This window comes from Mytilus edulis, chromosome 3 (genome assembly GCF_963676685.1).
Source record: "Mytilus edulis chromosome 3, xbMytEdul2.2, whole genome shotgun sequence".
Taxonomy (NCBI): Eukaryota; Metazoa; Mollusca; class Bivalvia; order Mytilida; family Mytilidae; genus Mytilus; species Mytilus edulis.
Window position 1 is genome coordinate 72,435,411 of NC_092346.1, and position 13,731 is coordinate 72,449,141.

General features: G+C 30.2%; 2 protein-coding genes across 3 annotated transcripts in view; one reads left to right on the plus strand and one right to left on the minus strand.

The window, feature by feature from the left end:
• LOC139517360 (enhancer of rudimentary homolog) lies at nt 1-9,266 on the minus strand. Of its 2 annotated transcripts, XM_071308318.1 has the most exons (5): nt 9,159-9,266; nt 4,476-4,563; nt 3,742-3,862; nt 1,585-1,674; nt 1-1,383 (listed from the first exon to the last, which is right to left on the minus strand). In XM_071308318.1, exons 1-4 carry the CDS (start codon nt 9,159-9,161, stop codon nt 1,587-1,589), a joined length of 300 nt encoding a protein of 99 aa, XP_071164419.1. In that variant the 5' UTR covers nt 9,162-9,266; the 3' UTR covers nt 1-1,383; nt 1,585-1,586. The 2 variants fall into 2 exon arrangements, with proteins under 2 accessions (XP_071164419.1, XP_071164418.1); XM_071308317.1 differs by lacking the exon at nt 1,585-1,674.
• Nucleotides 9,260-13,731, plus strand: part of LOC139517359 (zinc transporter ZIP9-like) — a 22,451-nt gene continuing 17,979 nt past the window's right edge. The window contains exon 1 of the mRNA XM_071308316.1: nt 9,260-9,483. Within this exon, the coding sequence (XP_071164417.1) occupies nt 9,388-9,483 (96 nt within the window). The 5' untranslated portion in view covers nt 9,260-9,387. The remainder of the gene's footprint in view (nt 9,484-13,731) is intronic.

The window sequence follows — 13,731 nt, forward strand, 5'->3', positions numbered from 1 at the left end:
TAAATTTATGTCGCTACTTTATTCACAAAATGAAATGACTATGATATGAATGAAAAACAAGCATACATCATCAATGGCATTAGTTTTAGCATTTATTACTCAAATTTTGATTAAATTTGTCTTTTACACATGATCAAATTTTCAAGTTATCTTATGTAACAAAAACAATCAACATTGGATATACTAGTAATTCCTTGCAGCTTTAGAATTATGCTGTACATTAATTGGAATAATGTATATCAATACTTAGTTTTCAGCAATATGATCAAACTATTTTAAATTTGTAGAAATATATACTGGAGAAAAAAAAATTGATTCTCTTTAAATATAAAGTCTTGAAGTAGCTAAAAATACTATAACAGTAAAATAATGATCAGAACAGAAATTACAACTGCTTTGCATCTGCTATAGTGTATTACAGATCCAAATTGGAACTATTTTTTTTAAAGGCGATGTAAAACAGTGACTATAAAGCAAGATAAATGTACCATATCATCATAACTTTTCTTTGTAACATCTTATATTTCACAACATACTTCATTAAGGATGTACAGTTTCTGTATAATTATAGAATTAATAAGCCACAACCAGTCATAGTTTTCTACAAAAGATTTGAACAATGAAGATTTGACAATAACCACCAAACCTTAACCTAGATATAATTGTCCCAAAGTTATCTTTACTAGTATATATATGCTTCTTCCACTGTGTAAGAAGATATTTTTAGATAAAACAAAGAACTACATGCACATCAAAAAGAATCCCACAATACTTCATAAAATAAACCGTTACTAGATAATACCTTTCAGATGGAACAGTCATTTTTTTTTAAATCAGATAAAATCAATGAGTATTACCTATTAATTTCTACTAACAAAGTTTTGAAGTATACATAAATACCTACTGGTTCCCAATATTATTCACGTAATTAGAAAACTAAAATGATATTTAATTGAAGACACATGATCATGACATATCTGTTGAAAATATAGGCGTACAAGCCAGCCAATTAATGTTGTACCTGTCCTTATTGCCTACCCCCCCCCAATTCTGTAAAACCAGGCAGTAAAAGGGTTTATAGCTTAATTAAAAATACCTATATTTCATTTAATATACAAGCTTCATTTCCAATACATTTCAGTAAGAAAAGTTTCTTTCAATGTGCATATCAACAAAATAAAAAAAAACACACTTTATGCAATCTCTCATAAACAAAATGTATAAAAACATAACAAAGTCAGTCTCTCCTCCCAGTCACACAATGAAACATATGATGATAATCATCTTCTTCACTTCCCTGCTTGTTTCCTTAACATTATATAAATTTTCTCTTTTAACCAATCTTTATTGTGTGGAACATAGCTGCCATAGTTCTTCTGGAACCTGAAATATAGAATATAGATTTAGTTCGCACTGTCAAGCAGTAATACAGGATAGTAACCCAAAGGTTTCCATATCCAATGACATCTATGTATGCAAATTTTGAATCATTTTCAATGAACAGCTTTGGGTTACCAATAAATTTTCACAGAATAAATAATAAGTTTTAACGTAATTTATATCTAAATAACTGAGAATGCATACTTTTATGCTTGTTTCCTTAACAAGATGTAGACTTTCTCTTTTAGCCATTCTTTGTTGTGAGGGGAGTAACTTCCTGTATTCTTCTGAAAACTGTAAATATAAATATTGTAAACAAAACATTCACGTCAAACATTTTTCTAGAGGGTACATGAACTTATTAGTTCAGGTTTAACAATCACTGTATAAGCACTATGCCATCTATTTGATCTTAGCTTAAAGTACCGGTATTATTTTTTATTGATTATATGTATATTTTCACTGTTTTCTCTGTGTGGTTAAAAGTAACTCTCCATAGTAGAGTGTGGTCTAAGCAGAAACTTTAAAGTACCAGTAACATTTTTTTATTGATTATATGCCATGAAAGATAGTGACTGTTTTCTCTCGGTGGTGGCAAGTGGCAGGTAACTCTCCATAGTGGTGTGTCAGGACCATGTAAATCTATTTGTTTCTCAGATACTTAAATTTTCTAAATGAAAGAAGATTTTACTATGTATTAACATTAAACATGTACATGATGTAAAAGCAAATTTTCTAGTAGAAATATTGTAAATCAACTTTTTTTTAACTGATACTTTAATCAATTTGATCCCTTTCCAAATGCATTCTATACAACTTTGCAGCAATTTTTTTTCCAGATTTTTTTTCTTTCTGTGCTGTATTTATATAAAGGAAGATCCAAGTTTTAATTTTTTTTCTCAGCTGATTTATATTCCTATTATTTTTCTACTCCCATATTTATAGATTATCGTTCATCATCTCAACGAGATTAATTTTCTCGCTTGAGCTGGTACAGCGAAAGTGAGAAAAGCAATCGAGTTGAGATGACCAATGATAATCTGTTTATCGCTATTTTACCTATGACGACGTTGTCAATTTCATGTCAATTTCGTTAGCAACGCCACATGGCCTCCTTAGTTTCTAGCGATAATTTTTCCATCTCGAGCGAGAATCATGATATGAAAATTATCACAAAAAAAAGATCAAAAGAAAAATACACAAAATAGCGATAAATTAGTTTACAGTAAACATAGTGATACACATTTAACTTCATACAAAAGCAATACACAATTGATCATCTTCTATGTATCATAATAAATAATCCATTGGAAATTAATTTGATAATGTACAAGTATATACCTTTTACTTTAAGACTAACCATGGGGCAAATGTTTCCAGCTAATATCAAACTGGCAACATTTGAGAACCAGATCACTGATGTTATATAAACTACAGGAAAAGCATTAATCATGAAAAAATAAGATGGTTAAATACAAAAGGTAAACGGAAATTCACTTATCAGTCAATCGATTAATGTTTAAAAGAGTTTTTCAGAGAGAGGGAGTTTCTTTGCTACCATTTTATGAACCAGTCGTTAGCCCTAAAATCAGATGTGGCTGAGAACATTTTTCCGAGTTTGACGTTCATTTTATAATCTCTTTACCAACTGACAAAAATTCATATTACTGGAGCTTGAAACAGAAAACTATCATACAGAAAGAGAAAAAGAAATTTGAGAAAATAGTGATAACACTGTTTTCACAAAATTCATATAGCATCTGGTTAACAGGTAATTTTGAAAAAAACATCTTGTTTCTAGAAATTTAAGCATTTTGTCCAAAACACATTTAATAAGCATATAATTTTAGAAAATTTAAAGTGTCACATCCCATCAATACAGCATCTGTTCCAATCAATATAGCATCATATACAAAGCTGCAAACCTCTTGCATACATTTTTGCTCTTAAATCATTTAATTTATATGCATTCTACTACTGCAAACTGCTACTATATTTTTTAATATGTGAAAAAGAGTGCAAAACACATACTAGGTTAGATCCCTCTCTTTTTAAGTGAACTGATTGTTTGAAGCATCGCTTACTTTTGGCACTAACATGACAGTTCTTTGGAGGATATTTTTTCAAATTTTTTGTGCACCCAATTCTAATCCTATTTACCATGTTTACCATCATTAGAGTATATTTTGCCATTCTATCTTGATCAGAAATAAGGTAAAAATAAAACATTTACAAAATCATCCAACTTGACAATAATTTAGTCCAATTTACAGCAACACACAATTACGCTCTTACTTGTCAGCTTTCAGTTTTATTCTAACCTATGACCTCTGTATGCATATGTAAGATTTGAACACTTACACTAAACAGCTAAGATCTGTAAGTTGGTCAATGAAATCAAACAGCTGACTGATATCATATGTAATGGATGGGCAATCTGGATTCTGTCTCTTTAGATGCTCTTCATAAATTTTACAGATTCCTGATAAAATAAAAAAAATTTAGACAATGTTTTCAGACTTGACATCAAGTATAATAAATCTGATTTGTGTAGGGTTCTAAGATATTCATTTTTTTCAAAACTTTTTTCAATATCGACCCATAAATCTAAATGAACAGTTACACTAGATTTGAAATAGAATGAGATACTATTCTTTGTTTCTTTTGCATCAAAATTACATGATTATTCTCCTCTTTAGCTCTTGCTTCTGTCAGAAATTAAGGGAAAATTTATTGAACTCATTGACAGTATTTTGTTTTCCTGAATCTTCTGGTTAGTGGTTAATAACATGTAGCTGCTACCTTTAAAAGACATCCCTGCATATGGAAGTTGTATTTTTATGGCCATTTAGCTTGAGATGTGGGCCACATAGTGTTTCCCTTTTTTATCAACATTTTGCAACAAACAGTTATACAGACTTTTTTCCTAATCCTCTTCACATATTGTCTGATTTTTAGTAGGCAATTAACATTTTTTAATATACATTTTTAACATGTATAACAAAATTTTATTTCTGAGATGTATCTTAAGCTTGCTCTCATTTATGTAATATTGATTTGTACATACATGTAATCTATTAGAAAAAACTCCCTACCTTCTAGACATTCATTCAATGATTCATAATCTGAGTATGTTCTTGTGTCTGGACGACTGTTTGGTTGTACCAATAAGATAGTGTGTGACTGGAAATATAAAAATTATTTCAAGTAAATTATATAATAAGGACAGTTCCATCGTAAACATACATGGTACTAATGTCACTAAACTTGAAACCCCTTCATTTTGATGTAGAGTATCCCACCGAAATTGGTCAAATACATAAAGTCATTTTGTGTTCTACCTGTTCAAGGTCTCACAATTTGACTGGGTACTCTATCAATGGTATGATCAGTGTTCAATAAGACTGATGGCTTGCATCGGCCAAGGTTCCTGTGGAGAAAACTGATGGTTCTGATGTTGTTTAAGCTTATTCCATTGAGACTAGGTTAGGTCTTGACAAATAGCAACTATAAGGTATTTTCCACATCAACATCTTCTAGTTAATGTCTGTGCAAGGTATAAGTTGTTTGCAGGGCTTAAGGTGTGATGCTTGTTAGAAATCCTTGCGACAGGGCACTTTCCTAGATAACTGTTAGGCAAAGCATTAAAACCTAACATTATGCCTGTGTCTATTATGAAGTGATAGATATAAAGATTTGGTTTTGAAGTTTAAAAGTAGAAAACTTATTTCAAACGGGACAGCACATCCTTGTTTTAATGGAAATGTTGTATACTGTGCCCAGAAGTTTAGAAACAATCCTGGTAAACTTATCACTCCTTTAAATAATTCTTAAAGGTTAACAATTCAACACCGTAATAAGATCATTGAATATTGTTTTTATTGGTATTAATATTGATTTCGTTAACAACAAATTAAAAGAAAACTAAATAATATTGTTATATTCATATACACATTCATGGATCAACAATCTGTCGATACCTGTATCTTAGCTTTGCACAAGGTCATGCTTTTCTCCGACTGTTAATGACTGTTTTACATTAAATCCATTGGATGTTGGATGCGTACTGATTGATAATTTAGTCTCAGATGCATGATTTTTTTATTAGTTGTTATTGGCTTTGAACTAGCTGTTTTTAACTGAGTATTCTCAGTTCAGTATTCATTGTCTTTTTAATGTTGGGATAAAAAAGTACCTGGCCACATCCACTTTGTGTCTTTGTTATATATATTTCTATTTGTATCTATCTAAATGTTCTCCTAATATAACAAGAAAACTTAAAAAATTAAGAATTAGTTCCCACCCTCTTTTGATTGAAAAGGGTAGATATTTCAGACCAAAAATTAAGAGAGAAAACAGAATATGCTTGAACTGCAATCAAATAGAGGATGAAAAACATTTCCTTTATATTTATTGCAAAAAATTTGAAAATTATAGAAAACAACTATTTATTTAATAAACTAAATTTTAATTCACAAGATCTGTGCCCTGAAAAAGTTATGAAAACCATTATTAGTTTACTTAGCCAACAAAATATTGATGATACAAAAAATATATGCCATTACATACAATTATGCTTTGAATCTTTGTAATTTTATTCATTTAACCTTGATTTGATATTTTGTCATACATTATATATATTTATTTGTGATGTAATATCATGTTAATGTGGGGGAAGACATCATTATACTTGTATTGATTTTCCTGATTTAATAAAAACTTGAAACTTGATGAGTTAAGCCTTTTTCAACTGATTTTTACAGTTCTTTCTTGTGTTGTACTGTTACACCACTGTCCCAAGTTAGGGGAGGGTTGGGATCCCGCTAACATATTTAACCACCCACTTTCTGCAGACATGGGGTAATTGAAATATGTAATTGTAATTGACTGTAATTAATTACAATTTATCATGTAATTGAATGTAATGTGTAATTGAGCATTTTTTCAATTACATGTAATTGAATGTAATTAATTACATAGCCAAAATTGCCTGTAATTGACAATTACTTTTCAATTACAAGTCAATTACATTTGAAATTTTGGATCAAAAGATTAAATCTTGTGTTTTCTCAAAAAATTATTAAAAGCAATAATCTTAACAAATGTTGTAAGCTGACAAAGAAAAGCCTTCACAGTATACTTTCTGTATTAACACAACCATGGTAGATTCTTCATTTTGTATTGAATGATAAAAAAAATGTAGACACATGCCATAATTTTAAAAGAAACCACTAGGAAGTCACTGTCTTGACCTTAATTAGTAGATTTAGATAGATATTTTAAGACATTGATTTAACATAATTAACTTTATTCAAGGACTTAAATAACCAATAAATATAACCTCTGGCTATTTGTTTTATTACAAACTATATAATGACTGTTTTTATAACAGTTATGTTAAACAGATATAAGGCTAATTAGAGAGAGATAAATATACCCCTAGGGCCTATAGGGCCAAAATAAAAAGATTGTATGTTTGCCCAAACGCGACCGACCCAAAATAAACCCGCCGACTCAAATTCTTTTTTTGACGTTTTTTAGAAGAATTTTTTTTTTTGCGGATTTTTTTCATGTTCGCTCCGTCATCGTATAAAACTTAAAGTTTGTCGTTTTTGCGTTTGAAAGTAATTGTGAATACGATTAAAAGAAAGCGCATAAGAGATGCAGTTAATCGATATTCGATGTTCTCAGTTTTATCTTCTGACTTATATGTAACAAACGTAAAGAAGTGAAACATGTGAAGTGGCACATTTTTTACGCTGTAGTTGTCTGTACTACCAAACCCTTACCTATATGTTCAATGTTAATTTCGTCGTGTACTCGAATATCTGATAAGAATATTCAGATAGATTTGTTCAAAACCGGGGTAATCGAATATTTTCAATGTTATCCTGACAGGAAATGGATCCGGAAGTTGCGAATTTACAATCTTGCAAGAAGATTTTGTTTTTTCTGAATAAAACGGAATTATTTCTTGATAAATTGTTGTCTTTAATTATAATCTTCCTTTATCATGTGAATTAGATGTCTTTTTATTCAAATAGTTCAAATTTACAAGTCTCAGTTGACAAGATCAGTACGTTGCTGTTTGGGAGAGTTTGATAAAACTATAATATAATAATCAGAAATATAATCTTAACTGAATGTAACTCCTTCTGAATAATTTAGTGCAGTATAAATATAAATCCACTTTGACAAAGAGAAATCTGGCTTTTGTCAGAAATATTTTTTTTCACATGTGCAAAAGTAAACACATGTTATGGTATCATTTTTATACAAAATTGTGAGGAAGCCTCTGGAACCTGATGACCTAAAAATAAAATAGTCTTCAGAAAACGTTAACTTTATGCAATTATATTTTATACTAATAAATGTAAAATTTCAATAGGTAAATTAAAACAATTTAATATTTTCAAGATATTAAATAAGGCCTTTTGTAATTTTCAGAGAAAACACAGAGATTTGTACATTCTGCATTCTGAGAATAAAGAAATTCAACCAACATTGACACAATGCATAAAAAAAAGTGTAAAATATTCACCGTCTGATCCAAAACAGTTAGAAATGACAAATGCTCTTATCATGTTCATAGCTGGGGATCTTTTACCACTCTCTATTGTCGAAAGTGAAGAATTTAAAAACTTGATGGAAAAAGCTGACACTAAGTATCAAGTGCCTAGCAGAAAGCATTTATCTTCGAAACTTCTACATGAAAAATCGGTTGAAATAAAAAATAACCTTGTAAATACTCTTAAAAGAGCTGAAAGTGTGTGCTTAACCATTGATCTCTGGTCTAGTAGACAAATGAGAGGATTTTTGGGAATCAAATGTAATTGAAGTAATTAATTACATCTGCCAAGTAATTGGAATGTAATTAATTACATTGGTAAAAAAAGTCAAATGTAATGTGTAATTTAATTGAAGATTTTGTAATTGTAATTGAATGTAATTAATTACTTTCAAATGTAATTGACCCCATGTCTGACTTTCTGTATGTTGTGCTTGTCTCAAGTCAGGAGCCTGTAATTCAGTGGTTGTCGTTGGTTGATATGTTAACATAGCGAAGGTGTTTTTAAGTATACTAATAAGATAAATAATTGCCTGCTGTAAATATATCCCTTTACCACCTTTTCTTTTATATTAATGTTTAATATAAATATAAGGTTTATATTTTATTACATTGTGACACTGGCCGAGGAATTTACGAAGCAATGAAAGAAAGATTTGTTACATATTTGTTTTTCTTTCAGTTTTAGTACATACATGTAAATAAGGCCGTTCGTTTTCTCGTTTTATTAATAATTGTTATACATTTGTTACTTTGGGGCCTTTCATAGCTGACTATGCAGTTTGGGCTTTGCTCATTATTGAAGGCCAGTGACCTATTGATGTTAATTTCTGTCATTTGGTCTCTTGTTGAGAGTTGTATCATTGGCAATCATACCACGTAAGTGAGTAAAAGTAAGTAAATTTTATTTAAAGTCGGGCTACATCTTCTTTTGTATATTATATCGTGTCTGTCAACTATCAATGAAAAATTAATCTCTTTTATAAAATAAGATGTTTGGAGCACTGTAAAAATGGGCCACCCTACCACTTTTATACCCAAGTGTCTGTACCAAAACAAAATTCAAGACTTCACAAGTCAACAGAGTTGTACTCTGGTGCCAAACACTTTCGTTATCACAAAGTAAGTTAAATTTGTAATATTATATCGATGTTGGACTTCAGCAACGTCGGGAAATTGTTTTAGCATTTTTTCTTTAATGCAAAATTACCATTTTGAATGATTATTGGACTTCCACACGCTTCTTTCAGCATCCAAGATGGCGCGGTTAATAAATCGGAATCTCTTTTGACTTTTCATAACAAAATCTGAAGTCACTGGAACGTTTATTGAAACGGAATAAACGTTCATTCTTCAGCAGTATAACTCGAGTTCGATTTCAATATCTGACACGACTTTCCGATTTGTTGTTATGATCTAACCAAAGAAAACGTCAAGAAATGGATGAAATATGGACACTGCTTTTACTTTGTCTTGCTATGTTAATTGGTTGTTACATGTCAGGACTGATACCACTTGCAATCACATTTTCAGAGGTTACTTTCCACATATTGACTTTTTTTTATACTAGTTTTTTTTTCAGGGAACAGCTGACAGATAATCTTAGGAGCCAAGTGAAATTTTATGAAAAAAAGACGTTTTTCTAAGCAACAGGATTTTATGATATCCCACTTTAAATAAATCACTACAAAAATGAAGTGTGTCATAACAACTGCGTGGTGACTGGTTGGGACAGTAAAAGCCATCAATCACATCCTATTAAGGCTATTTAGTAAAAAAAAACCTTCTTCATACGAATACAGGTCCGTTGGCCCAAAAGCATGTTCGAGCCCTTTCTCTTTCAACCCTTTTCACTTTCGCACCCAAAAAACGATCGCACCCTTTTTATTTGGTTTTGTCAAGGATTTGTATAGTACATTGTACATAAGACTTTTTGTGTTTAATGATTTGTAATGGAGTTTAAAATAAATTTTAATCATGTTTTAGTTAGTGAACAAATGTAAATATATTGCCTTAATTAAATGAAGTAAGATTCTGACTTTTTATTTTTTGTTAAATAAATCATTGTTTATTCTTAATCATGTTTTGGTTAGTGTATTGCTATAGTATAAATATTTTTTTTCATTGTTTCAAGATAAATTGACATTCAACATTATGTTTTTGGGTTGAAGAAATTTTAATCACACTTTGGTTATTGCATACCAAGCTAAGTACATTACATCAAAGTAAGTTATTAAAATCAACAATCATGATTTTCAAACACAAAATAATAAAACCCAATTTAGCTGTGTATAAATACCAATTAGCAGTAATCATTAATAATTAAAGGGAAATTCCGCGATTTTTTACTTATCATCTAATTATGTTCATCTTAACATAAAAAACACATTTGCAAAGTTTTAAATTTATATTCCTTCTAATAACGGAGAAAATCAAGTATTTGTAACTTTTTTGGTTGAATTCTCGAGTGGGTCGTGACGTATTAGCCCGATTTATTGAATTCTGGGAAAAAATAAAATCTGTTTAACTCTTATAGCTTATCGACAATATACGTAATTAAAAGCGCACAGCTGACGAATGGTCGAAGTTATAAACCACAATATAAGAATGAACGAAAGTGAATATGCATATATATACCGTTTTGTATTGATTGAATTAAACTCCTATAAAATTATCTCTAGTAAATGTTTTTGAATAAATTTAATTAATTATTGTTGAGATTTTTTTCATAAAATATTTATTGAACATTTTTACTGATATTGAACTGAAAATATTTCAGTTCTATTTACCGTTATTGTTTTGATAATCATTTCAATGCAACTAATGTGTGAGCAGAGTGTGTATATTATTTTGTAAAGGTCACTGTATATTTCTCGGCTTGAGGTCAATTCGTTTACCTTGTAGCTATTTAGCCGCAGGTGTGAGTTCAAGCGTACACAGGTATAAATGTTGTTATTTGGAAAGGATAAATAGAAAGGATTAGAGTATATGCTGTCATGATGTTAATACACTAAGATTAAATACACGATGAGAATAAAGATACAATAATTAAATTGTGTAAATTAATTGAAAATAAAATTCAGATTCGTAATTCCGAAAGTGTATAAAAATAAAAGGAAACAATTTTTGATTACTTTCTTAGCGGCAATTGGCGTAAAGATTCAAATATGAAGCAAAAAATAGTAGTTTTAATCTTTAATAAAAACTAAATGCAATATTACCCAATTTGATATACCATTGTACATCTGTTTGATATCATTGACTTTACCGGAATTTCTTAACTTGTATTCAAATCTGGCTGTGTTTAAATGCTAATAAAACTATTGCAATTTTAAAGTTTTTAATTGACAAAAAAATACAACATACAACATGCATAATTTTTTTTTAGTTTCTTTTTAACATTTTATTCTTACATAATTAACAATCATTTACACGAACTTTTTGTGAAAAGAATACTAATTATCTAAGCTAAGGCATTATATCTTTTGAGGATTTTTGAGGATTTTTTTTAAAATTCTATGATAATAGTTGTGCAATGTTGAACATGATAGCCGTCATTAATCCAAATAAGTAATACAGTAGTTGTAATAAAAGTTATACTTTAGTCATGCATTACAGATATTGACGAATTTATAATAGTTCGTTCATACATCGTTGTTCATGAAACAATCATTATTAGTATACATGTAAGTTTCCTGACGTATAAGAGCCATTGAGGATGAGCTCCAGAGAAATCAGACTAGTTGCGTTTCGTTCGTTTGTTTGTTGGGAAAGGAGAGGAAATGCAACCGCTTGTACAGATAAACGACAGAATTACCATACAAGCATTTATAGTCAACACAATCAGAAAGAGTTCCCATCGTTAGACGGGGAATATGAAGGCTTCCAAGAATGAACAAGTGACATGTCTAACTCTGAACAGTTAGAGAACAGACTATCGACATCGAACGCTTGTTCTTGATATTTGAAACTGTATGCATATATATACGTATACGTTTATGATATAGTGATGAGTTCTGACAAAAACTAAATTCCTTCATGGTTATATCTTGCCATACGTTTATATTGGTTTGTAAGGTGATTACTCAAAATCGTTATTTGAAAATCCTGTTTGTGAGATGTAGATTCATTTCAATACAGAAATTTCGTCTATATATTTCACAAGTGTATAACACGGAGAAGCTCTGAAGGTTCATTACTCCCATTTTGTTTGGGTGTGAACCATCGATGTTTACAGCAATATCAAGGAATAAGGTGATGATGGTAGAAAGAACTATGGGCGTCATGTGGCAAATATTACATGCATATCGGACAATGAGTTGTCAATCTGTATGAAAAGTTTTCCAATACAACCATATTATTGAGAAGGAATGTTTACATGCTATACTCTCGTACTAGTATTACAGGGTTCTTGTGGCGTTCACCTTAGACACACATCGTTTTAACGATGTTTAAAAAAAGACAGAACCAATTTAATGTCATATTTCCCTATTTTTTAAATATAACTAAAATTCTTTTATCTGACAAGAATATCCCTATTTAGCGAACAAGTAATTTATTCTTTTTTCGGTTATTGAATACCAAGAAAGAAAATAAATCCCGAAATTAATTTGAAACTTTGATACTCAAAAGTTTCCCAGCAAAATATTCACATCCCCTGGGGATAATTAGTGTTCGTCCAGTGGCATATATAACAATTGTGATGACGAATTCCTTCCTTTGTTTGAGAACAATCTTATTGAAATATAAATCTGTGATTTTCCTAGGTCCACAGCTTCAATGAACCAAAGCAAAAGTTATACATCGACCTGTATTTAAATCAAATTGGTTCTCTTCTTCTTTTGGTATACAACTGTAGTCTATCGACATTCGATGATTACATACTGTTGGCATACGTTGGCTAGTCTATTTACAACACTTTTACCCCTATTTATTCAAAATATATGTTTTTTTCTTATGTTCAATGTATACACGTATATATTTTAAATTGCGCTATAGTTCCGTAACTTTATATCCAGTCGTATAAACGAATCGTCGGCAAGTGCGTACATTTTTTTAAATCAATATTTCTGGTCTGTTCCAATCTGTCCTTCACTATTGACAATGACTATATATTACATTTTCCCAAATTCACCCTTGGAAAAAATATTTAAATAGATTTTAATTTCATCAAATCTTATTTTTTGGGTATTATTTATATATTATGAATTATATTCTTTACACCAGAAATGTTATTTATAAACAAGCGTATGAGTTTAGTAATGACAAGTAAGACAGAGTTGTATATTATACATCTGATAGTTCAAAATGGAAAGTTATAAGTTATCAGCCGTGTACACTGATCAATACCTGCAGAAGTGAAACGATGCATGAACTTGCAAGCCCGACAGGAAATCGCTTGAATACCTGGACGTGTCACCTCACACCCCTCACAATACCTTTGGAAGTAATACCTTTAGCCATGCTGGTGATCAGATAAGGGAAGATCAAAATATATTTGAAAAAAGTTTATTACTTTAAAGAATTATGAACACTTATTTATGATTTCAACTTTGACTTTTCACCTAATTCCAATATCAACAGTTTAAAAACAACAGACCATGGTAATTTAAAAAAAGTAAGAATATTTTCCGTATCAAGTTAGTTAGTCGTATTAAACAACCGTACGATTGACAAGATATCGACACGCAATTACGACTACATCGGTTACTGTAGTTTTGTTTCTTTGTGGTTTATAGACATATCGTTTTTATTCATCGGGAAACAAGACAAGATGGCGGATA

Excerpts from the sequence above, each read along its gene's own strand:
- LOC139517360 (XM_071308317.1), bottom strand. Across the intron at positions 3,863-4,475 it reads ATTGAATGAATGTCTAGAAG|GAATCTGTAAAATTTATGAA; the intron begins GTAGGGAGTTTT and ends TTATTTTATCAG. Across the intron at positions 1,384-3,741 it reads ACAGATCTTAGCTGTTTAGT|GTTCCAGAAGAACTATGGCA; the intron begins GTAAGTGTTCAA and ends TCTATATTTCAG.